The 24,753-nt window shown below is 42.8% G+C and overlaps 1 protein-coding gene across 10 annotated transcripts in view; it reads right to left on the reverse strand.

Moving 5' to 3' along the window:
- inpp4b (inositol polyphosphate-4-phosphatase type II B) overlaps window positions 1–24,753 on the reverse strand; it is a 1,159,724-nt gene that overhangs the window by 139,934 nt on the left and 995,037 nt on the right. For all 10 annotated transcript variants that reach the window (XM_086009058.1, XM_086009093.1, XM_086009068.1 and 7 more), the window contains 2 exons: window positions 3,540–3,746; window positions 1,579–1,717 (listed from right to left, as the gene is read on the reverse strand). In XM_086009058.1, coding sequence (XP_085865184.1) covers window positions 1,579–1,717; window positions 3,540–3,746 — 346 coding nt within the window. The remainder of the gene's footprint in view (window positions 1–1,578; window positions 1,718–3,539; window positions 3,747–24,753) is intronic.

Here is a 24,753-nt window from a genome sequence, read left to right on the forward strand (position 1 = left end):
TATCTGTTGCTACTCTTACGTTGGACCTAACTATGTTATGGTTGCTATTTCTAAACTGTTCTCCTATTCGCATTTCAGTTATTTTCCCCACCTTATTTCCTACAACTAAATCAACCAATATTTCTGATCTAGGAGGCAGTCTGAATGCATTCCCCACTTTGACCACATGCATTACCTTTATTCCAAGCCACCTTGGGATAGTTAAAATCACTCAATATTATCGCCTTGTTGTTCTTCAATATCGCTCTGAACTGTCTTCAGATATCCACTTCTGTATCATAGCCACTGTTTGGGGCTTGAATTGTGCCATTTTCCTTCCAATTTATTAACTCCATCCACATAGATACTGCCTTAACGCAACTCCCTAAGACATCCTTACATTCGAGCACTGTGTTAGAATCCTTTACCAACAATGACTCAACACCTTTCCTTTTTCCTAACTCTTCTGATTATGTTATAACCAGGAACTTTAAGTGCACAAATTTAAGATACATCGCCATAATAGCTGTTATATCACATGCCTCCATATAATGATTAATGCTCTTCACGCTCTAATTTTCTTTTCAATGCTTTGTGCATTCCCACACATACCACTTAATCCTGGGTCCAGTTTTTCAGAATATTTTCCTTTATTCAGCTTTCTGGTTTTGCTTCTTTAATTTTCTGATTTCCCTTCCTCCTTCTACAACAGTGGTTTTTGTATCTCTCACTACCTCATAGCCATTTTCTTTCCTTTCTCCTCTGTTAATATTTCTCACGGCGTTTCAGTTAAGACTCTGCTTCTATTCCAGCAGCTTTATTAATCCTGCTCTCTCTCTCTCTAGTCTCAAATTAACTGAACTTTCCCCATCCGCTGCCATATTAACTTAATTCCTCTGCCACTATTTACCTTTTCTGCAAGGACACTGGTGTTGTTTTAGTTCCGGTGAAGGCCATCCCTTTGGCATAGCCTTTCTTTGCTCCAGAAATCACTCCAGTGTCCCAAGAACATGTGGACTCTTCCCTCTTGCACCAGCCCTGCAGCCACATGTTGACTTTCCTAATCTTGCTTCCCTTAACCTGTCCAGCGCATGGCATCTCAATCCTTTGATTTGTTAGTGCCTTGGAACACACTCCAGAGTCCTTCATTTCTTACATCATTCACAAAGTACTCACTTCAGCTTACCACTTTTTTTTTTAAGGGGGATTATGGTGGACAGTAACAGATGGCTGCTTCTTAATGGATTTACTTTATTGAAGTAGGCAGTGGAACATCATAGTTTGCATATGTATTATAACAAAATTAAAATATTTCAGTAAAGACATTTAATTACAAGTCCAAATGCTTTGATGAGGCACTATGGCTGGGGTCTTCTGCCTCTGCTCTTACCAACCCACAATTTTCTGCCCATTAAAAGTGAAAAAGAAAACAAATCAATCAAAAGCAGTAACAGTAACCCATCTCAAATATCTACATTAAAATAAACTGTGAAATTATACAGTGTTCCCAGTGAAAGATGGATGTAAAGTAGGCAGCAAAGTCATTGTCTGTTCTTTAGCTGCTTTCCTACAGTTTGTGTAACTGGAAATCACACCTACCACATACTGAGGGGGGGATCTGATCAGCTGGCGAAGGCTCCAGCTCACATTCTTGCCTAGTGTCATTTTGTTCAAGCAGTCGGTCCACCATTGCAATAATACAGTTCAAGCTTTTGCCCACATTCACCCACACTCTGTCCTGGAAAAAAAAACAAGTTATATCCAGAGCAAAAAACAGATTTTCTATACCATAATTGTACGTATCCTGTGCATGTCAGGAAATTTATAAAATTATTAGTTATTGTAAACATTGTCTTAATGGAAGGACTTGCAATCTATCATAGTCATAAAACACAAGGTTAAGAAGGTATTGTTTGGGAAGGATTTCAGGTCAGGAGACTGTGGGGTTCAATAGGAATCTGTGTCTATTTTCAACTGGTAGGATCAAGATCTTTCTCTGTCAGCCGTAAGGTTTTAAGTGAAATGAATCTCAAGCTAATTTCTAGTCCATATCACAAAGCTACCCTTGATTTGCCACAAATTGACAATCTGACTTACAGTAGCCACAAGGCTGGCAGGGGAAATGGAAATGTCACACTGGTGTACAGGAAACTTTGGTTTATCCGGAGGTTGTATGTCCGGAATACTCGATCTAACGGCAAAAATCAGGAGCTGTTTTCTTTAAGTTTTTTTAGTTCTCGTTTTTTTTTTTCCCCAGTCAGGCACTGCAAGGTCTGTAGCTATAGCAACAGCTTCAGCTAGAGACGCTTGCAGCTGCAGCCGACTCTTTAGAAGCTGTTGCTAAGCAACAGTGTTTGTTGTCAGATACGGAGATGAAAACCTCCATATGCTTCAACATTAACTTTGTATGTCCGGCAGTTTTGATAGATCGGCAACACGCCGGTCCCGTCGGTGCCGGATATCACAAAGTTTCCTGTAATAGGAATTTCACTTGTGAGGTTGGAGTTATGGCAAATTGTTAGGATAGGGTATAGGCGGGTTGACTCTGTATCTAATGAGTTCTATAAATGGACTGGGATAGTATGAAATTGGGTGTAATAAATTCTTCATTACCCGCTTTGAAAAGCTCAAAATTTACCTGAAAAATATAAATAAGGTATATGCAATGAAATACTAAGGTATGCAGTTAAGAAGTATTTCTGATGCACATATGTTGATGTTCATGGAGGGTAAATTTATTTTTGCCAGAAGTTGACATCATTGTAAACAATGACAGGTCGCAAAAATGACTCCCATTACCTATTATATGATTTGAGCTCTAGTGTTATTGTGCAGCATGATTTTGAAGGGGTTAAAAGTTAGATTAGCGGCTCAACTGACTGGCTGATGTAATAAAGGAGAAGTCTGGCAGAACAAAGACAGTTGGAAAAAGCATATTACATGATGATTGGGGGAGTAAAAGAATCAAGAAGACCATACATTGAACAATGGGCCGCCAAGATGTGATTTGCGAAGATGAGGTTAAGCGTACGTAAATTGGATAGAACAATGGCAGATGTGGAAACAGGGTAAATGAGATAAACAAGATGTATTTTGTGGAGATTTGATTAACTGTACGTGAATTGGACAATTAATTGGCCAAGTCCCGAAGATGTGAAGGAAACAAGATGTAAGATTGTATATAAGTCAACTGCTCGAATGTAAAAATTAGACTCCCGTCTCAGCTCAGACTGAGAGGGCCTCTCCCTGCACGTGCTTGAATAAAGATCGCTTGGAACCAGTACACGTTCGTCTCCGTCTGCTTTGGGGCAGAGAGAAATTCCACAACAATTTGAAACTACAGTAATATTAGATGTCATTTGATTGCATGTTACATGCGAATAGCACACCTCATATATATTGTGGTGTACCAGTGTACAGAACTGAAGGTCTTACAATTTCTTCATGTGAAATTGATTGGTTCTTAATGAATAACTAATTAGAAAAAATGCATAAGGAACTATAAGCAAGGTTGATACATCAGCTAGTTACAATGTAAACGTTCTCTAAATATCACTTGCCCAATCTTCCTCATCATATTCAGCATGGTGAGGTATTGAATCTTTGCTGGACCTGCGCTCACTGTTTTCACTCTGTTGTTCTGTCTCTTCTGGATTATGGATGAGAGTAGAGTGTCTTTTGTTGATGTAACTTGGACGAGCCTTATGTAGAGCCAACAGGGCACTTCTCAGCAACTGGTCTTCAAAGGCATGTATAAACTGCTCAGTCTGTGAAAATATACATATGTACATTAAATAACAGATTTGGATTTTAGGATTAACGAATCTGTCTGTCTCTTAGACAGGGCAATGGAGCCATTCTCCCCTCACCAACCAGATGATAGTTTGAACCCTTGGGCATAGCAAATGAAAGATCTGCTACCTCAACAGAGGTGGATGGTGAGAATCACAGAGAAAATGACACCTTTTCTTATGATAAATTTACAACTTTGCAAGTTAGTTCTGCTGTTTTGGTTTAAATTTCAAGATTTTTGTTTTGTTTATTTAACCTCCTTACCAAAGTGGCCAATATTCATGTGTGAGCCCAGGCAATGAGTGTCAGCAGGCTATTCAATAGCAGAAGGCTTCACAGCTAAGTCTGATCCTGTTCTTACTCACACACATCCAGTCAGAGTTGCTGATTAGGAACCAGAAGCCTAGCTGATTTACTCCTTCCTAAGCAGTGGCGCTACAATCGAATGTAGCAGCTGCGTCACTGCCCCTGCTGAAGCCAGCTAACTCATCAGAGAATGAGGAGCAAAGTTAGGACCTTCTGGGTCTGTGTCACGCAGCTATTCACCAAATTAACCACTAGACATCAGTTTTAATGACTAGCTCATTTGCTATTTTACTACCAAAAGATGAAGAAAATAAAAGAACTTCAATTTATATCGCACCCTTCATATTCTCAGGAGGTCCCAAAGTATTTCTCAGCCAATTAATGACTTCTGTGGAAGCGTAGTTGCTGTTGTTTTGCAGGCAAACAAGGCAGCCAGTTTTCACAAAAGCACCCACAAACAGCAAATAAGACCGGTGACAAAATAATCTATTTTTAGTAGTGTTGATTGAGGAATGAATGGTGGCCAGGATACCAGGAGACCTCCCTCCTCAGTGCTGTGGAATCTTTTACATCCACCTGAATAGGCAGGCAGGGTCTTGGTTTAATTTCATATAGGAGAGACAATGCAGCACTCTCTTAGTGCCAGATGAGGTTATGTGCTCAAATCCTGGAATAGGGCTTGAAGCCACAACCTTCTTAGAGGTAATAATGCTACCAACTGACCCAAGCTGACAAATGATATCCTAGCAAAAGCTGACAACCTATTCACCACTTAAATGGTAACCTCAGGGGATACATTTTGATAACTGACCTTTAACTATGAAAAAGGCCCTTTCTGTTTGCAAAGTGCTGATAAATCTTAGAAACTGAGGGTAGAAATTACAATTGCCGATGTTATTGTACGAACACTTAAATCACTCACATGAGATTGTATTCTCTGTTATTTTAACGTCACAGTTAGTACCCTTGCTGAAATTGCAAAGAGGAATTTGGTACAAGCATAGTGAACATTCCTAAGATAACACCGTCGACAGCAATTGTTACCCTCTGGTTGCTAAACATGAGTAGAATTTTGTCTGTGGCAGACATTAAGATTGTTTTTGTTTGGCTTCATAGGAACAGGAGTAGGCCATTTAACCGCTCGAGTCTGTTCCGCCATTCAATGAGATCATGGCTGATCTGTGACCCAACTCCATATACCCACCTTTGGCCCATATCCCTTAATACCTTTGGTTAACAAAAATCTTATCAATCTCAGATTTAAAATTAACAATTGATCTAGCATCAATTGCCGTTTGTGGAAGAGAGTTCCAAACTTCTACTACCCTGTGTGTGTAGAAGTGTTTCCTAATTTCACTCCTGAAAGGTCTGGCTCTAATTTTTAGACTATGCCCCCTAGTCCTAGAATCCCCAACCAGCAGATATAGTGGCCTAGAAATTGGGTTGAGGCGCCAAAGTGGCGCCAAGTTCGCCTGGGCGCTGATTTTTGTGCAGCGTTCGGAGCATTAACGAACGTCAGAAATTCAGTTTCAGCGCCCCTAGAGGGAGACGGGGCGAGGCTCGAGGCGCTCCGCGTCCCTCTTAGGGTGCTGAAACTGAATATCGCAACGTGCCGCAGCGCCACACGCTGCGGCACGGCGCACTGCGGTACTGCAGGCCTTCCTCCCATTGTTATGGGGGAGGGGCCTGCAACAGCGCGACCCCCGATCGCGAGTGCCGGCAAAAGAGCCCGGCACCGAGGAGAAGTGCCGGGCTCTCGGGAAACAGCCGGCAATGCCGCGGGGGGGGCGGGGGTCAGGAGGCCGGGGACGGAGGTGCTGGCAGGCGGCCGCCGAAAAAGGTGGCCGCCCCGCACCTCCACCTTAACTTGCGCCACTGCCGGCACAGCAAGGCCCCGTGAACCGGGCGCGGGTAGCGAACGGCACTGCAGCGGCGTTTGGTACCAAATATCGCGATCGGGGCGCTGTGCACACCGATGACGTCATCGGTGGCGGCGCAGCGCAACAGGCTAACGCCACCATTAGCGCCCCTGCTGAATATCGTGCGAGGCGTAGCCAGTGGCACTACAGCCACTGACTGCCCTCTTTAGGCGCTAATAGGTGACGCTACATACCCAATTTCTCCCCCAGTTACTCTCTATCTACCCTATCAGTTCCCCTTAATATCTTGAAAACTTCAATCAAATCACCCTTAGCCTTCTAGATTCTAGGGAATACAATTTGTGTAATCTCGCCTCGTAATTTAACTCTTGAAGTCCGGGTATCATTCTGGTAAACCTACGCTGCACTCCCTCCAATGCCAAGATATCCTTCCTAAGGTGTGGTGCCCAGAACGGCTCACAGTACACCAGGTGTAGTCTGACCAGGGCTTTGTATAGCTGCAGCATAACTTCTACCCCCTTGTATTCTAATCCTCTAGATATAAAGGTTAGCATTCCATTAGCCTTTCTGACTATTTTCTATACTTGTTCATGACATTTTAATGATCTATGTACCTGGACCCCCAAGTCTCTTTGGACCGCCACTGTTTTTAGCTTTTCACCATTTAGAAAGTATTCTATTCTATTACATTTGCCTACATTGAAATCCATTTGCCACAGTTTTTCCCATTCACTTAATCTATTGATATCCCTTTGTAATTTGATGCTTTCAGCTACACTGCCTACAGTACCTCCTATCTATGTGTCATCGGCAAATTTGGATATATGGCTTTCTATGCCATCATCTAAGTCGTTAATATTGTAAATAGTTGAGGCCCCAACACAGATCCCTGTGGCACACCACTAGCCACATCCTGCCAATTAGAGTACCTACCCATTATCCCTACTCTCTGTTTCCTGCCGCTCAGCCAATTTCCTAACCAGATCAATAATTTGCCCGCAATTCCATGGGCTTCTACCTTAGTTAACAAGCTCTTACGAGGGAGTTTATCAAATGCCTTCTGGAAGTCCAAATAAATAACATCCATAGATATCCTGTCCACTACTTTAGTCATGTCCGCAAAAAATTCAATCAGGTTTGTCAGGCATGACCTACTTTTCACAAATCCATGCTGGCTCTCTCTGATCAGCTAACATTTTTGAGGTGTTCAGTCACCCTATCCTTAACTATAGACTCTAGTAATTTCCCAACAATAGATGTTAGGCTAACTGGTCTATAATTCCCTGGTTTCCCTCTCTCACCATTTTTAAGTAGTGGTGTGACATGTGCAATTTCCCAATGTAAAGGAACGGTTCCTGAATTGAGAGAACTTTGGAAGATTATAGTTAGGGCATCTGCAATGTGCTCACCTACTTCCTTTAAAACCCCGCGATGGAAACCATCTGGCCCTGGGGATTTGTCACTCTTTAGTGCCATTATTTACTTCATTACTATTATTTTACTTACATTAATTTTATTGAGTCCATGTCCCTGATTCAATATTAACTTCCTTAGAATTTATGGCATGCTATCCTCTTCCTCTATTGTAAATGCTGACACAAGGTAATTATTCAACATGTCCGCCATTTCCTTATCACTGACTATATCAGCGCTTTCAGTTTTTAAGGGGCCAACATTGCTTCTGACTATCCTCTTTTTCCTAATACAATTTTAAAAAGTGTTAATTTTGATATCCCTTGCAAGTTTCCTTTCATACTCCCTTTTTGTAGCTCTTACTATCTGTTTTGTGACACTTTGCTATTCTTTGTATCTTTCCCATTCGCCAGGATTTGAGCTTATTTTTGTATGCCCTTCCCTTTAGTTTTATGCTGTACCGAACCTCTTTAGTCGTCCATGGTTTTTTTTTTTGGCAAGTAGAGCTCTTGCCCCTCAGGGGAATAAATTGGTTCTGTATCACCTTAAATTCTTTTTTGAACATCTCCCACTGATCTTCTGTCATTTTACCCATTAACAGATTTGCCCAGTTTACTGTAGACAGTCTCTGACTCATCCTGTTCAAGTGGGTCTTACCTAAATCTAGAATCTTAGTAGCTGTTTTGTGTTTCTTCCTTTCAAGTGCTACATTGAACTCGATCATGTTATGATCGCTATTGGATAAATGTTCATGTACCGTTAGGCTGGCTCATTACTAAATCTAATGTGGCTTGCCCCCTTGTTGCCTCTAGGACATATTGTAGAAAACTATCCCAGACACACAAGAAATTCACTACCTTTCTGACAAGTGCTAGTCTGCTTATCCCAATCTATATGAAAGTTAAAATCCCCCATTAAAACCACTCTGCCTTTACTACATGCTTGTCTAATCTCTGCATTTATACAATCTAGCACGTCACAGCTGCTACCAGGGGACCGACACAAGTCCCACGACAGTCTTAAATCCTTTCTTAATTTTACCCATAAAGTCTCCACTGCCTGCTTACCTCTCGTTATATCCTCTCTCATCACTGAAGTGATTTCATCGTTAATTTTCCCTATCTTTCCTTATAACCTAGCATATTTAGTTCCCAGTCCTGACTGTCTTGCAGCCATGTCTCAGTAATGGCTGCCATGCCATACCCTCCAATTTGAATTCGTGCCTGCAGTTCATTCAATTTATTCCTTATACTCCTTGCATTTGTATAAAAAATGCTTATTTGAGCCACACACCCTAGCCTGTCCTTCAGCTCTAATGTTTCTTATTTCTCTCTTCTGGTTTAATCACTTTACATCTTTTAGTTTTCCATTTACCTCTAGCGCCTAAAGCACAATTTCTGATTGCTACTCTACTCTCTTCCCTTTCGTTTGTTTTTGAAATATTATTTGTACACCTGAGCCCAAACCACCATTTACTAGTTTAAAGTTCTTGTGACTGCCCTGTTTATCCTTTCCGCTTTATCCTTTCCGCTAGGACCCTGGTCCCAAACCGGTTCAGGTGGAGTCCGGCCCAGGTGGAGTCCGGCCCAACGGTACAGCTCCTTCCTGTCCCAATACTGGTGCCAGTGCCCCATGAAATGGAACCCCTCTTTCCTGCACCACTCCTTCAGCCACGTGTTCACCTCCCCAATCAGCTTATCAGCTTCATATATTGTACCAGATGATGGAAAATTCCAGAGTTTGTCATCATTTTAAATCTATCTATACTGGCCGTGCTAGACGTGCTCCTATCTAGTTATCCAGCAAGTTAAACACTTATTCAAAATAATTCTTCGTGAAGCCGTTTGCTGTTTGAAGCCTTTACTTGAACAATTTTGTGAAACTGTAAACAAAGACAAAGTATGTGTTTTGTACATAAATTGAGTACTATACATTCAATAATACACAAGACATAACACATTTACAACAGTATAGATCAATTGTACAACCAACTAACATTTGGACTCACTTCTGTAACTATCAAACATCAACCCCTTACAAACACAGTGTTATCAAAATACTACTCTGACAACGTTGCTATTATGCTAAGAAACAAAGATACTCACAGATATTGCGCTTGGCCTAACATATGAAATCAGATTACATTGGATTGTGAAACCCTTATGGAATCTTCCATTACTGCCAGGTTCTTCTGGAGTTCTACTTCCTGGGTTACACAGGAAGAAAGGTACGAAGGTCAAATGACCTCTCACAGGAAGAAAGGAACAAAGGTCAAATGACCTCACACAGGAAGAAAGGAACAAAGGTCAAATGACCTCACACAGGAAGAAAGGAACAAAGGTCAAATGACCTCTGCTTCATACAAACACACTGCTAACACATAACCACCACCAGAGGGTGCTATCTGCACACATAAAATAGTCCATCGGTCCAGAACACTATCAATAAATGTTGACAATACATTCATTCCATGCTCCCGAAGCAAGAATATTGATTATACCAATGAGACTCAAAGATTAAGATTCCAGGACTGGCAATGTTATATTGCTGGGCCAGTTACTATTCCCACAGTTAATCAGCACCACTTCCTAAGAATTTTAAAGGTTTATCACATTGCTAAAACAGACAAATTTCATGTTACTGCATTCAATTCGAATATCACACCATGCATTTTCACCCAAAAATTGCTGTTTTTCAAAGTTCACATTTAATAGCTAACTTTTAGGGGCCAGTATTTTGATATTGCTCAGCAATTTCTGCCTATGCAGAACTGGAAATACAATCTACTATTTTTTACTTCAAATAATATTTCTTTGTAATATTTTTGGGATGTTGTTTTGTAACTAATGGATATCTGGTGAACAATAGGTAATTATATGTTTTTTTTTAAAAACATGATGAGAACAAAAGATTCAATTTCAAAAATAAAATATTTTTGAAAAGAATTGTTCTAATAGAGAAGTGATAAAATCAGTCTTTTGAGATTTTCTGCAATGGTTGATAATGGTTGTCTTGTATTCAGTTTAAAAACTTCAAAGGCCATAGTCCAGCATTTATGTTGCAGCAAAGATATATTTCTGATGCATTTCATTCTAAAGTGATCTTATGTAATAATCGGATCTGCTCAGTTTAATAATAAAGCTGAGGTGGAGAACAGGAGGAGAATATTGATTTCTGTTAAGTATAAAAAAAGGATACAATTACATTGTTTGCTTCAAAAGGAAGGCAGTCAGCCAGCATCAACTAATAATCATCCAGTTTGCATTATTACAACATAGACAGTATATTAAGAGAGAAATTAATATAAAGAAATACTGAATAATTTTGAAATAATTATTCTAAAGTATTGAAAAGCCATCACAACAGTAATCATACATTTCATCAGCTTCGCTGATCCAGATTGAAGATTTCAGATGTAACTATCAAGAAGAAAAAAGATCCAGCTTGTTCAGGCAGCCCTGACAAGCTGGTCATGTACCAGTCTACAGTGAGGCACGTGTGGATTTGTTTGCACTCCTTTAACGCTTCAACTTGATGAGAAAAATACTCAAGTTCCTCAAATGCTTGGTAAAAGCTGCTATTTAAAATGCATTAAGATACGTAAAGAACTTAGGGGGAAAAATTGGGTGGCGCCTGCTAACGTCGCCGGGGTGCTAATTTTAGCGCCCTGAAAAGGTTTGTGCCCCTCCGCCGTACATTCAGTAGTAGCGCCCCAAGCAGGAGGTGGCGCGCGACTGGAGAGCGCTACTACTGAATTTGATGGTGCTACGTGCAGCCGCGCCACGCACGGCGGCACATATCGCTACATCGTGGCAGTCCTCCTCCCCTGATTATAGGGGAAGGACCTAGCACTGCGCATACCGGGGCCCTGCTGGACCACCGGAGAGCGGGGTGCCATGAAAACAGCCCGGCACTCGAGCAAAAAATGAAAGGGGGCAGGTGCTGGCAGTCGGCCAAAATAAAAAAGGCCGCCTGACACCTGCCCCTTTAACTTGCGTCGCTGCCGCTGAAAAAATGTCCCCTGATCCTGTCCGGTGATAGGTCAGGGGGCGCAAGCGGGGCGCTGCGCACGGCGATGACATCATCACCGGTGGCACAGCGCTGCTGGGCGCTACCAGCTACCGCCACCACTAACCTCCCACTGAATTTCACGGGAGATGTTAGCGGCGGCACGCCCGGGCGCTAGGAGATTTGCGTCCCCCCGGGGGCGCTAACGAGAGGCACAAATCAGCCCAATTTTTCCCCCTAAAATTGTTCAAGTTCAGTTTGCATCATTTCTTGTTGCTGTCTACACCACCAGGTGGTGAAAGAGGCTAGCTTTAGCCTAACAGTGTTCCACCAATAAGCCTCTCAGTAACACGACAGTGTGTTTTTTAGCTATACACCAGTCTGAGATGGGCAAACAGGGCCTGCGGAGCCATTGTAGGTTCCAACTGATGTAGTATTAGTACTAGGTGACAAACAGAGAGTAGAAGTTTAAAAAAATTAGAACAGAGAGGTGATTTGATGGAATTGATTTGCAAGTTGTATTTAAAATTATGAAGGGATGAAATAAGTAAATAGAAACAGACCATTTCCAATGATTGAAGGGACATATATACATAACTAAAAGTAAGAGATTTAGGACAGAGAGTAGCAGAAAACGGTTTACAAAGAGGATTGTGAGGCTGTGGAAAGTACAACCATAGCTAAGGATCGAAGCAGAGACCATGGGGGAGACTTTCATCTGTCGCTCGCTTCTCACCTGAAAATGGGCGAACAACAGAGAAAAATGAAGGCAGGGGAAATTCATCTGAACCTTAGATGCCCAAGGCCTACCTCATGGAATTTTCAGATGAGCCTGCAAATGGCCGCACAGTGTATCCACTTGTTTAAATATGTAAATTGGCGTACTACATCAATTTTGACCCCAATTACAATTCTGAAGTACAAATGGGCGGAGTGCTGCACATGCTCCACTCGGGCATAATGTAATAAAATATATAGACACGTTCTTGGTACCGATACATAAATGTAACTTTTTTTTTCTCTTAGAAATCTCTCACTTCCTCTACTAAAGGTTTTGACTTCTTGGTGGGGAAAGTTCCATGGAGGCCCGTCAACCTCTGGTACCTCACTCAAGTGGCCATTACTCGTTGACGGTGAGTGCTGGTGGGTTATTCCATCATGGGAGATATTACAACGAGCTAGTACTTCTACCACTGCAATAGTCAACTCAGCAAAAAACGGGGACCTTCTTAGTCTGTATGGCTCAGCCACTGAGTGGATAAACTCGTTGATCCCAAATTAAACTGCATTAATCGCTGCAGAAAATTCAATACCAAATCAGCTTGGAGGAAAAATTAGGCGTTGATACAACATCAGGGTCACATCATGCAAACGAATTGCACCAAACACAAAAAAAGTACAAGTAAAAGATGGAAGTTTCTCTCAGTTAAGTCAGTTGTCTTCAGTGCGTCGGCGGGAATCCTGAGCGGCAGAGCGGGGCAATAAAAGTCCCCAGAGACCAGGTAAGGCCTCAGTGCATCGGCGGGAATCCTGAGCAGCAAAGCGGGGCTATAAAAGACCCCAAGAGACCAGGTAAGGCCTCACAGCGTCGGCGGGAATCCTGAGCGGCAGAGCGGGGCTATAAAAGTCCCCAGAGACCAGGTAAGGCCTCAGTGCGTCGGCGGGAATCCTGAGCGGCAGAGTGGGGCTATAAAAGTCCTCAGAGACCAGGTAAGGCCTCAGTGCGTCGGCGGGAATCCTGAGCGGCAGAGTGGGGCTATAAAAGTCCCCAGAGACCAGGTAAGGCCTCAGTGCGTCGGTGGGAATCCTGAGTGTCAGAGCAGGGCTATAAAAGTCCCCAGAGACCAGGTAAGGTCTACCAGTCTCCAGTCTGGGAGGAGAGAGGTAAAAAGTAATCCAAGTGTGACGTCACCAGAAAGCGGGTAAGTGATTGGTTGGTAAGTATTTCTCCCTTTTTAAGCTTAAATCTCTTTGGTTTATAGTTTCTAAGGTGTGATATTCACCATCTAGAATCGGGGCAGAGGATATTTAAGAATAATATTAATAAATTTAATTAATTACATAGAAAGGGAGATCAGGTGATGTGTTACTGCTGCAATATGTGGGAGCTGGTGGACACCATTGATGCTCACGGTGATCACATTTGCAGTAAGTGTTGGCTGCTCGAGGAACTCCGGCTCCGTGTTGAAGAGCTGGAGTCCGAGCTTCAAACACTGAGACACATCAGGGAGGGGGAGAGTTACCTGGACTCTGTGTATCACGAGGTAGCCACACCAATTAGATTAATTAATTCAGATGTAGTCCGTGGCCAGGGTCAGGATGGTGTGACTAGAAGTGAGGCAGGTACGGGGATCCAGGAGGTAGTGTTGGAGGAGCCGCAGCCCTTGCACTTGTCCAACAGGTTCGAGGCTCTTACTCCCTGTGAGGATGGGAACAGGGTCTGCGGGGAGGATGAGCAACCTGACCACAGCACCGTGGAGCAGGGGGCCATTCAAGTGGGGGGAGTTAACAGAAATGTTGTAGTGGTAGGGGATAGTATCGTTAGGGGGATAGATAGAGTTCTTTGCAGCCGAGAGCGAGAGTCCTGAAGGCTGTGTTGCCTGCCCGGTGCCAGGGTTAAGGACATCTCCTCTGGACTGGAGAGAAACTTGGAGTGGGAGGGGGAGGATCCAGTTGTCGTGGTCCATGTTGGTACCAACGACATAGATAGGACAAGGAAGGAGGTTCTGCTGAGGGAGTTTGAGCAGCTAGGGGCCAAATTAAAAAGCAGAACCACAAGGGTAATAATCTCTGGATTATTGCCTGAGCCACGAGCGAATTTGGCTAGGACAAATAAAATGAGAGAGTTAAATGCGTGGCTCAAAGACTGGTGTGGGAGAAATGGGTTTTGCTTCCTGGGACACTGGCACCAGTACTGGGGCAGGAGGGAGCTGTTCCGTTGGGACAGGCTTCACTTGGCCAGTGCTGGGACTAGAGTCCTGGCGGATCGTATAACTAGGGCTGTAGAGAGGGCTTTAAACTAACTAGTGGGGGGGAGGTTCCTAGAGAGCAAATAATAAAAATGACAACAGAGAAGGTCATAGACTTAGGTAGCAGTGGGGAAATTAAAAACCAGAGCGTGTCAGGAAGGGGCAGAAGGTATGGAGTAAAAGGTAAAATAATAAAAAGGGCAAAAGCAGGAACTAAGTGTCACAAAACATATTTGAAAGTTCTCTATCTGAATGCACGTAGCATTCGTAACAAAATAGACGAATTAATGGCACAAATAACTACATATGGGTATGATCTTGTGGCCATTACAGAAACATGGCTGCAGGGTGACAATGCCTGGGAATTAAACATACCAGGTTATTTAACGATCAGGAAGGACAGGCAGGAAGGAAGGGGAGGTGGGGTGGCTATGTTAATAAAGGAAGGAATCACTGTAATACAGAGAAATGATATTGGGTCAAAAGATCAGGATAATGAAACAGTTTGGGTGGAGGTAAGGAATAATAAGGGGAAAAAAACACTAGTGGGCGTAGTCTATAGGCCTCCGAACAGTGGCAATTCTGTTGGACGGGGTATCAATCAGGAAATAGTTGAGGCTTGTAATAAGGGAACATCTATAATTATGGGGGATTTTAACTATCATATTAATTGGACAAATCAAATTGGGCAGGGCTGCCTTGAGGATGAGTTCATTGAGTGTATTAGGGATGGGTTTCTTGAACAGTATGTAACTGAACCGACCAGGGGGCAAGCAACCTTAGATCTGGTCCTGTGTAACGAGACGGGATTAATTAAAAATGTCCTAGTAAAGGATCCCCTTGTAATGAGTGACCATAACATGGTTGAATTCCATATTCAATTAGAGGGTGAGAAGGTTGGATCTCAAACAAGCGTGCTAAGCTTGAATAAAGGAGACTATGAAGGTATGAGAGCGGAATTGAGTAGTGTGGATTGGGAAAATAGATTAAAGGGTAAGACGATACATGATCAGTGGTGTACATTTAAGGAGTTATTTTACAACTTCCAAAAAATATATATTCCACTGAGAAGAAAAGGGTGTAAAAGAAAAGACAGCCATCCGTGGCTAAGTAAAGAAATTAAGGATAGTATTCGACTAAAAACAAGGGCATATAAGGTAGCCAAATCTAGTGGGAGGGTAGAGGATAGGGAAAACTTTAAAAGACAGCAAAAAATAACAAAAAGATTGATTAAGAAAGGGAAGATAGATTATGAAAGTAAATTAGCAAAAAATATAAAAACAGATAGTAAGAGTTTTTATAGTTATATAAAAAGAAAAAGGGTGGCTAAAGTAAATGTTGGTCCCTTAGAGGATGAGACCGGGAAATTAATGGTGGGAAATATGGAGATGGCAAAAACACTGAATGAATATTTTACATCAGTCTTTACAGTAGAAGACACTAAGAATATCCCAACACTGGACAAACAGGGGGCTAAAGGGGGGGGGGGAGGAGCTAAACACGATCAAAATCACTTAGGAAGTGGTACTCGGTAAAATAATGGGACTCAAGGCGGATAAATCACCTGGACCTGATGGCTTACATCCTAGGGTCTTGAGGGAAGTGGCGGTAGGGATTGTGGATGCATTGGTAATAATTTTCCAAAACTCCCTGGACTCGGCAAAGGTCCCAGCAGACTGGAAAACTGCTAATGTAACACCCTTATTTAAAAAGGGCAGTAGACAGAAGGCTGGAAACTATAGACCGGTTAGCCTAACATCTGTGGTAGGTAAAATTTTGGAGTCCATTATTAAGGAGACAGTAACAGGACATTTGGATAATCATAATTTAATAAGACAAAGTCAGCATGGTTTTATGAAGGGGAAGTCATGTTTGACAAATTTGCTGGAGTTCTTTGAGGAAGTAACGTATAGGGTGGATAAAGGGGAACCAGTGGACGTAGTGTATTTAGACTTCCAAAAAGCATTTGACAAGGTGCCACACAAAAGATTATTGCTTAAGATAAAAAATCACGGGATTGGGGGTAATATTCTGGTATGGATAGAGGATTGGCTATCTAACAGAAGGCAGAGAGTTGGGATAAATGGTTCATTCTCAGACTGGCAATCAGTAACTAGTGGTGTTCCGCAGGGGTCAGTGCTGGGTCCCCAACTCTTTACAATCTATATTAACAATTTGGAGGAGGGGACCGAGTGTAACATATCAAAGTTTGCAGATGATACTAAGATGGGAGGGAAAGTAGTGAGTGAGGAGGACATAAAAAACCTGCAAGGGGACATCGACAGGCTAAGTAAGTGGGCAGAGATTTGGCAGATGGAATACAATACTGGAAAGTGTGAGGTTATGCACTTTGGCAGGAAAAATCGTAGAGCAAGTTATTATCTTAATGGCAAGAAACTGGAAAGTACTGAAGTACAAAGGGATCTGGGGGTCCTGGTGCACGAAACTCAAAAGGTTAGTATGCAGGTGCAGCAAGTGATTAAGAAGGCCAATGGAATGTTGGCTTTCATTGCTAGGGGGATAGAATATAAAAATAGGGAGGTATTGCTTCAGTTGTACAAGGTATTGGTGAGACCGCACCTGGAATACTGCGTACAGTTTTGGTGTCCATACTTAAGAAAGGACATACTTGCTCTCGAGTCAGTACAAAGAAGGTTTGCTCAGTTAATCCCGGGGATGAGGGGATGGACATATGAGGAGAGGTTGAGTAGATTGGGACTCTACTCATTGGAGTTCAGAAGAATGAGAGGCGATCTTATTGAAACATATAAGATTGTGAAGGGGTTGGATCGGGTGAATGCGGAGAAGATGTTCCCGATGATGGGTGAAACTAGAACTAGGGGGCATAGTCTTAGAATAAGGGGCTGCTCTTTCAAAACTGAGATGAGGAGGAACTACTTCACTCAGAGGGTGGTAGGTCCATGGAATATGCTGCCCCAAAAAGCTGTAGAAGCTACATCATTACATAAATTTAAAACAGAAATAGACAGTTTCCTAGAAGTAAAGGGAATTAAGGGTTACGGGGAGCGGGCAGGAATTTGGACATGAGTCTAGGTTCGGATCGGTCATGGCCCTGTGGGTAGCGGAGCGGGCCCAGGTGCCGTGTAGCCTGATCCTGCTCCTATTTCGTGTGTCTAATTCTGTTAGATTCAGGAGATGGTTCTGTGATAGTGGATTGGCGGTTAGGATCAGATCAGCCATGATCTTATTAAATGGCGGAGCAGGCTCGAGGGGCCGATTGGCCTACTCCTGCTCCTATTTCTTATGTTCTTATGTTCTTATGTTGTCATGAATTTGCACAGAATCAGAAATCAGCCCCAAGTTGTGGCAAATCATAGTCCAAGGTTTATTTCACCAGCAGAGATTCAGGTTTGCATAATTTACGTAAAATGTCTCGCTAAATATGACACCAAATACTCTAATGAGACTGTTGGGAATATACTGCAGTTTTGAAACCCATCGACTCCGCAACCTTTTCTGGCATAAGCTATTATATAGGCTTAAAGAACAGCCTCCAGCATAGCATTAAACTATATTTAGATCTGCACAACAGTATTCATGCAATACACCCTGAAAGGCCAGGGAACTAGGTTTTCAGTGTCTGTGAATATGATAATTGCAGAGTTTTAACTAAAATAGAGTATACAAGAACAAGGAGGTTGTTACATTGAGGGAATTGGACACCAAGCCTGATTTGATGATGCCATTTTGTGTAAGATGATTTTTTAAAGCTGTTCATTATTTTTGTTACTATAGAATGGCTTCAAGTTTTGCAAATACTATAATTACTTACTGTTACATTCCCCATATTTTTTCAGCAGAGTAGGGCGACCTGAAAGTCACATTTAACGTAATTCTGTTTTGACTGATTAGGGGCTTATAACTTTTATTTCAAAAATGAAGTCATATTGTTCTTCTTTTAGAATTTTTTTATTTAATTGCGGTGTAAATGACTGTTTAGTTCTTCAGGAATAGCAGCTTAATAAAGCTATCCCTGGCATCAGTGTAGCTTTATTACTGTAACGTTCAACAGCACACAATCTGAGCTGAAAGCCTACACAAGAATCAGGCCAATGGAGGCAGTCAGGCCCCTTGCACCTATCAACAGGCTAAAGGTTAAAATAAATTGAAAGTGTAATCTGTAAAATTAAAAAAATGGGAGAATTCTGGAAGAAGAGTGGGGAAAAAATTTGTCCTTGTGCCAATTTTCTATGCAGAAAGTAGGGACAGCGTCCCATGTCCAATCAGTAGCTACGTTATAGGCGTCGCCATATTAGTAAAGGCGGCAATCCAGGTGACCGCCAACAGGTGTTAGGCCCATTGCATGTGTTAATATTAAGGACCCCATCTGGAAATTGGAGAGAGCTAAGTGAAGTAAGCACCAGACCTGCTCCACTCATGATTACGTGGTCTACATGTGGCCTAACCAGCAATCCTTAAAGAGATTGCTGGAGACCGCCACCAAAATATATATTTTTAAACTTACCTTTACGTAGAGCCGCGAGGAACAGGATTTCTCCTCCCGGCCGCGGCTGCTGCCAACCCACACTAGGCCCCCTTCCTGTTCTCCTCCACCACCACTGGGACTTACCCGAGGGCCACAGCCAGCAAGGCAGCTGGCCCAAATTGGAGCGGAGCAAAGTGGCAAGCTACCGATGGAGGTGCAACATGTGTCAGCAGCTCGTTGCAATTATTTAAATATAAGTCTCGAGGCCTCCAGCTTTTGGTGCGTGCTTTGAGTACACCGAGCATTCCTCGCCTAAAAATGGGCCTAAACCAGTTGGTAGGCCAGTAATTCCAAAGCAGCCAATATGTGGTGCAGTGTTCAGAGGTTTTCCGTTTACTCAACGAGCTGGTAAAAGGACTGAATTCTCTTCAAAACCATTCTACCAGCACTATAAAATCTGTTCCAGCAATTAGCCTTCAAGAATGGCAAGACTACTGAAATGCTATTTCTGAGGATAAAGGGGACATTCATAGTGCAACTTCAATGAGAAACACCCCGATTGTACTTGACAGTTTCTAATTTAAATGATAAATTCATCATACAAGGTTTCTGAATCTTTGAAGCTTAATACCATACATACATAAATGAGAATAAATTAAATGCTCCCAATTTCCAATGAGGATTTCTGTTCACTAATTATCCAGAGACCAAATTTGTTACATAATTATGAAGAGTGGTCTTCCTGTTGGTTGATATTCAACAAATGGATTTGAGAAACAATGGACTTATTTACAGGAGTGCATCAAACTATCCTGTCTTATCATCGCTTGTTGAATAATCCATTTTTTCTGCCATTAATTCACAAAACATCTTTGTTTGGATCAACTTTATCCATTTCCTTAATAATTTTTTTAAATTCTATTAATCAAGTCACCTCAAAGCTTCCTTTTTTCCATCAAAGCGAATTTTCTTAATTTTTCCTCGGAACTTAGATTTCTGAGACCAGGTATTATCTTTGTTGCTTAGGCCACAGCAAGGTCATCATTACTGTACATAGCACTTCAGATTAGATCTAAACATTCTCTTATGCAGTAGCTCCATCAGCTCCATTGATTTCTATTCGATGCCACTTCTAATGCAACCCAATATGCTGTTGGCCGTTTAAAAAAAAATCTAATCCTTCTAAAGATGGTTGTATTGCACCTCACCATTTGCACTGTCTCCAACTTTAGCATTATCTGCAAACTCAGAGATCTGGATTTCAATATCTTCCACTGTGTCATATAGCAAGGATCACAAGACCAATCCCTGGGGTACCCCACACATGTTCCCTTTACAGCTTGGGAAGCTTATTTTGATGACTATCTTCTATTTCCTATTATTGGGCCATTTTCTTCTAATCGAGCATTTTATCCTCAACGCTTAACTCTGAATATCTGATGTGAAACCTCATCAAATGCTTTTCTAAAATCTAAGTACACATCCAATGTCCTTCTCTTGTCCACTATAGCATTAATGTCTTTGGAAACTCCAAAAAGTTAGCTAAACATAACTCCCCTTCCTAAATCCATGATGGTTGTGCTTTATTAAGCTTTCCTTTTCAAAATGCTGCCCCAATAAATCCCATAAAATCATTTTGAAGAGAAGTGAGCATGGAAGAATGTCAATAAGATTTTGCTAATTTCCATCTCACTTCCTTTAAAGCTTGTGGATATATGTTGTCTGAACCTGGCACTTGCTTGCTGTCAGAGTATCTAACATTTTTATAACCATTTCCATTATTATCTGGACACTTCTGTCAACCCTGGAAATCTTATCCCCAACTTGGACAAATCTCCACCCTCTTTTGTACTGTCAAATGCAAATTAACTTTAAAAACTCAGATTTCTTTATCACTTGAATTCAGTGTCCGACAATTTTTTTTTTTTTTTATATAAAGTGGGCCATTACAAAACAATGGCCTAGAAATTCCCCCGTGTAGCGCAGGCTGTTAAGGCCTGTTTTGTTGAAAAAATGGCGGCCGCCTCGCTTCCAGCGCAGGACATGGTGGCCGCCATTTTGGTGAGGGCCGTAGCACCGCCATTGCCAGCGGCGGGGTCTCAAATTTAAATGAGCAGATCATGATGTCAATCAGCATGCAATGCCTGATTTGACGCCATGACTGCTATTTTGGAAGTTCTTGCACACCCGTGACACCCTGTCCTACGTACGCACAGAAAACCATGCACGAAGCAGCCTTGCAGATACTGTCAGCGCTTCTTAAAGGGACACACACATCTTTCAGGTAAGTTTAGATTTCAGCTTTTAGACATTTTAAAAATATTTTGTTGAAGTAGTGGCTTGGTGCAATACATTAAAAAAGTTGTTAAAGTGTGCAGGGAGTGCTACTGGACGCTTGTAAGGCTTTGTATGGCAAAGGAAGGCATCTGAGAAGACAGGAAATGCTGGAAATACTCAGCAGGTCAGGCAGCACCTGTGGAGAGAGAAACAGAATTAATGTTTCAGCTCGAGATGCTGCCTGACCTGCTGAATATTTCCAACATTTCCTGCTTTTATTTCAGATTTCCAGCATCCGCAGTATTTTGCCTCTGAGAAGACCACTTGCTCACCGTCCTGGGGGGGCACATGGAGGTGAAGCAGAGGCAGAAAGGCGACAAGCTGCTTGCAAAGGTAAGAGGAAGAAGAAGAGGAAGACTCATTAGAGGAAGACGCAGAAGAGGAGGAAGCGGAAGGAAGGATGCAACCCATACAGCCCCTTTCTGGCCAGGATATCTGGGATGGAATCATCTGCCTGTGGTACCAGAGACCACAACCCCAATTCCCATTTCAACATTAGTCCCACACCTTACCTTCCCTCTGGTACTAACCATCACAGCGTGCTCTTGGCCACAATACTGAAATAAAAGCCAGCACAAAGTAAACTTTCCAATCCAATTTTATACATCCCTCCATCCAATATGACATCAAGAAATTAATTAATCACCCTTGTGCATTCCCTTAGTGATTGTCTTGTGTGTGCCTTTGCCTATCCTGGTGATGTCATGCAACGCTACCCCAGTGGCTGCAGCATAGCTGGTTGAAGGTTGCTGACTTGTGGGGGACACTGCGGACGCCTTTGAGGAGCTAATGGCTGCGTGTGTGAAATCAAGTGATGGTGTTTCTTCTTCTTCTTTACTCTCCTCTCCCTCTTCTTGGTCAACCACTGGCTGGGGAGGCTGGATTTCTTGTGTGTCTGAAATGAGGAAGGCAGAAGGGTAGGGTTGTGGTGAGGGAAGGGTGGGAAAACAAGAGCTGCATGCTTACACCATGCGCAGCTTGTACATCAGAAGAGATTGTGGGATGGGGGAATGGGATGTGAGGAGGAGGATAATGTATGAGGATACCAGCATCTTGTATTCTTTCAGCCTCGGCACTGGCCAATGACTCAGCCATGCCCCTGCCAAGAATGGCTTGCACCATCTCTTCCAAGGGAGTGAGGTTAAACTAGGAATGGGAGGTGTGCCTCGTGTTTGGTAGAGATTGTTGGTAGGTGAGTGATTGGGGGTGGGGGTCATGCATTGAGCAGTGTGTGAGGCTGGTGATGCAGTTGGTAGGAGACGGCTTTTGAGGATGCATTCACTGACCTTGACCACTGGTCTGAGATCTTGAAACTTCTTTGGGCACTGGAGCCAGGTCCTGGGGGTGACACTGCCGACAGTGACGGCCGCGGTGATCTGGTCCCCTCTGGGAAGAGGACCTCTCTTCCAATGTGACCCACTGCACAAAGCTTGAGTGCTGTGTCTGAGACCTTGGGTGCCCTTTCCCTGGCTTGTTGAGCCATCTGTGTTAGTGCTGAAGCACTTTTACCAATTTTTTACGTGCCAAAGGCTTTAAGAGCTGGAGACTGCCATTTTGGAATTATTTTTAACTTTTTTTTTTCAGAAGGCAGTTGAGCTCTAAGGGCTAAAGAATGCCTATTTTTTAATTTTTTTTCATTTTAAAAGGCAGTTCCTCTTTAAGGACTTGAGTCTGCTTTCTAAAATGACAGGCTAACTTTAAGACAATGCTGCAACAGCCACGCTACATTGGGCCTCCTGCTGAGCATAGCGCCTGAAACCGTGCGTTGTATGGTAGGTGCTGCGCTCCAATCATTTAAATCAGCAGGCAGCACCAAAACAACGTACCTGCGCTCTTTTTACGGGCGGGAGTTAACCTCGCCCTGCAGTGGCACCGGCCGATTTCCCGTGTTATTGGATTTCTAGGCCTACCTATTGCTTCATTTGGAAAAACCCAGAATTATTACTCGGGGTTTTCTACAATTTGACGTTTGTCCTTTTTGCTCCTCTACTTCCTTGCTCAATTATTTATATTTTAAGATACTGCCACATGCCCCTTTTACTACTCTTTACATCCCTATGTAACCACATTATTGCCTTTATTGCTCTTTCAACTGTTTTGTCCATACTTGATTAATTTGAATTGCAGCTTCTCCAAAAGTTTCTTGAATATTTTCCACTATTACTTCATAGATTTTGTAGAGATTTTTGAATTTCAATCTATCTCACATTCCTTGTAGTTGGCCCTAAATATATATGCAAGTTCCCAGCTCATACTGAGCCTGGTGCTGGTACCCGATTGTCTGATTGCCCACTGCTCGTTTTGCTCCTGCACACTGAGTCTTACTACCAGAAAATCCATCCTTATATCAGCGCCCATATCTGTATATTTCCACCCAATAAGGTATAGCCCATTTCTCTTGTACCACACTGCTTTTCCCAAGAAACAGCTCCAGTTATCTAAAAACATCCAACAACTTCAACAGGCACAAATCAGCCAACCACTTGTCAAGCCAAATGATACTCCACATGAACCCATCAAATAGACTCGTGATTGAGTTCGGCCGGGGATTAGGAGAATTATGAAAACAAGCAAAAACAAAGGCTAGAACCATTGCAGAGAACAACTTTATGGATCTTTTGCTTTAATTTTAAGGCAACTTATCCAGATCTCCTTTTTGGCAGGTCAAACATTTTTCTCTGCTATGTTGTGAACTCCAACATTCCATTGGCTTATCGCTTGCTCACTGAGCTAACTTATCCACCGTCTGTTTGAGATCCAGAACCTTCTTCCTGGTAGGCAAAACGCTACTTTGTTAGTACAGTCCTAATGGCTGTCTGCGTACACACTATTGAATCCCCTACTATACTATTACTTCCTTATTCCTATCTTTTACCACAATTACATCACTCTGCCTAAACTGCACTGATTCTTTCTCTGCCTGAAACTAATTTCAAGCTGATAAGGAATTTTTATTTCCAAGGGGGCAATTTTAAACCCCCAAAAACGGGTAGGTTTGGGTCGGATGAGAAGTTAAAAAGTTTTACATTTCAAACCCGACCCCAACCTTTCTTGAACCCGCCCATTTCCTGTTTTAACAGAGGCGGATTGTGGAAGCGGGCAATCAAATCCGCTCTCAGGAGGCGGGTCGGTCGGTAACAGGTTTTAAGGAGGCTGTGTGCCTCCATTTTAACAAGCCTTTTATTTTTAACTAATGTCGGCCTGGTTTCCCGGACTTCAGGAAACCAGGCCGGAAAAAGGAGGCGAGAAGGGCTGGATCCATAAGGTTCGTGCATTTACAACACAGTTTGTGGGCCAGGAGAAGCAGGGGTGTTTCCCCCGAACCAACAAGCGAACCTGCTTCCAGCTCCATGATCGGCAACTCCGTCCCCCCCTCGCGATTCTGCCCCCATGACCACCATCTCGCGCCCCCGACCACCATCTCATGCCCCGACCATGCTCCCTCCCTCCGTGATCTCTCCCCTCCCCCCACCATTAGACCACACCGCCCCCCCCGCCGACCGCAGTCTCTCCCTGCTCTCTGCGTGAATGCATCCTTGTGCTGCAGGCTTTCCCATCCAACAGGCAGCCAGCCTGTCAAATTAGGCTGTCTGTCAGGCAGGAAACCTGCAGAAAAAACTTA

This window comes from Somniosus microcephalus, chromosome 2, assembly GCF_052327205.1.
Source record: "Somniosus microcephalus isolate GS21.2 chromosome 2, FLI_Smic_1.0, whole genome shotgun sequence".
In the NCBI taxonomy this organism is placed as follows: Eukaryota; Metazoa; Chordata; class Chondrichthyes; order Squaliformes; family Somniosidae; genus Somniosus; species Somniosus microcephalus.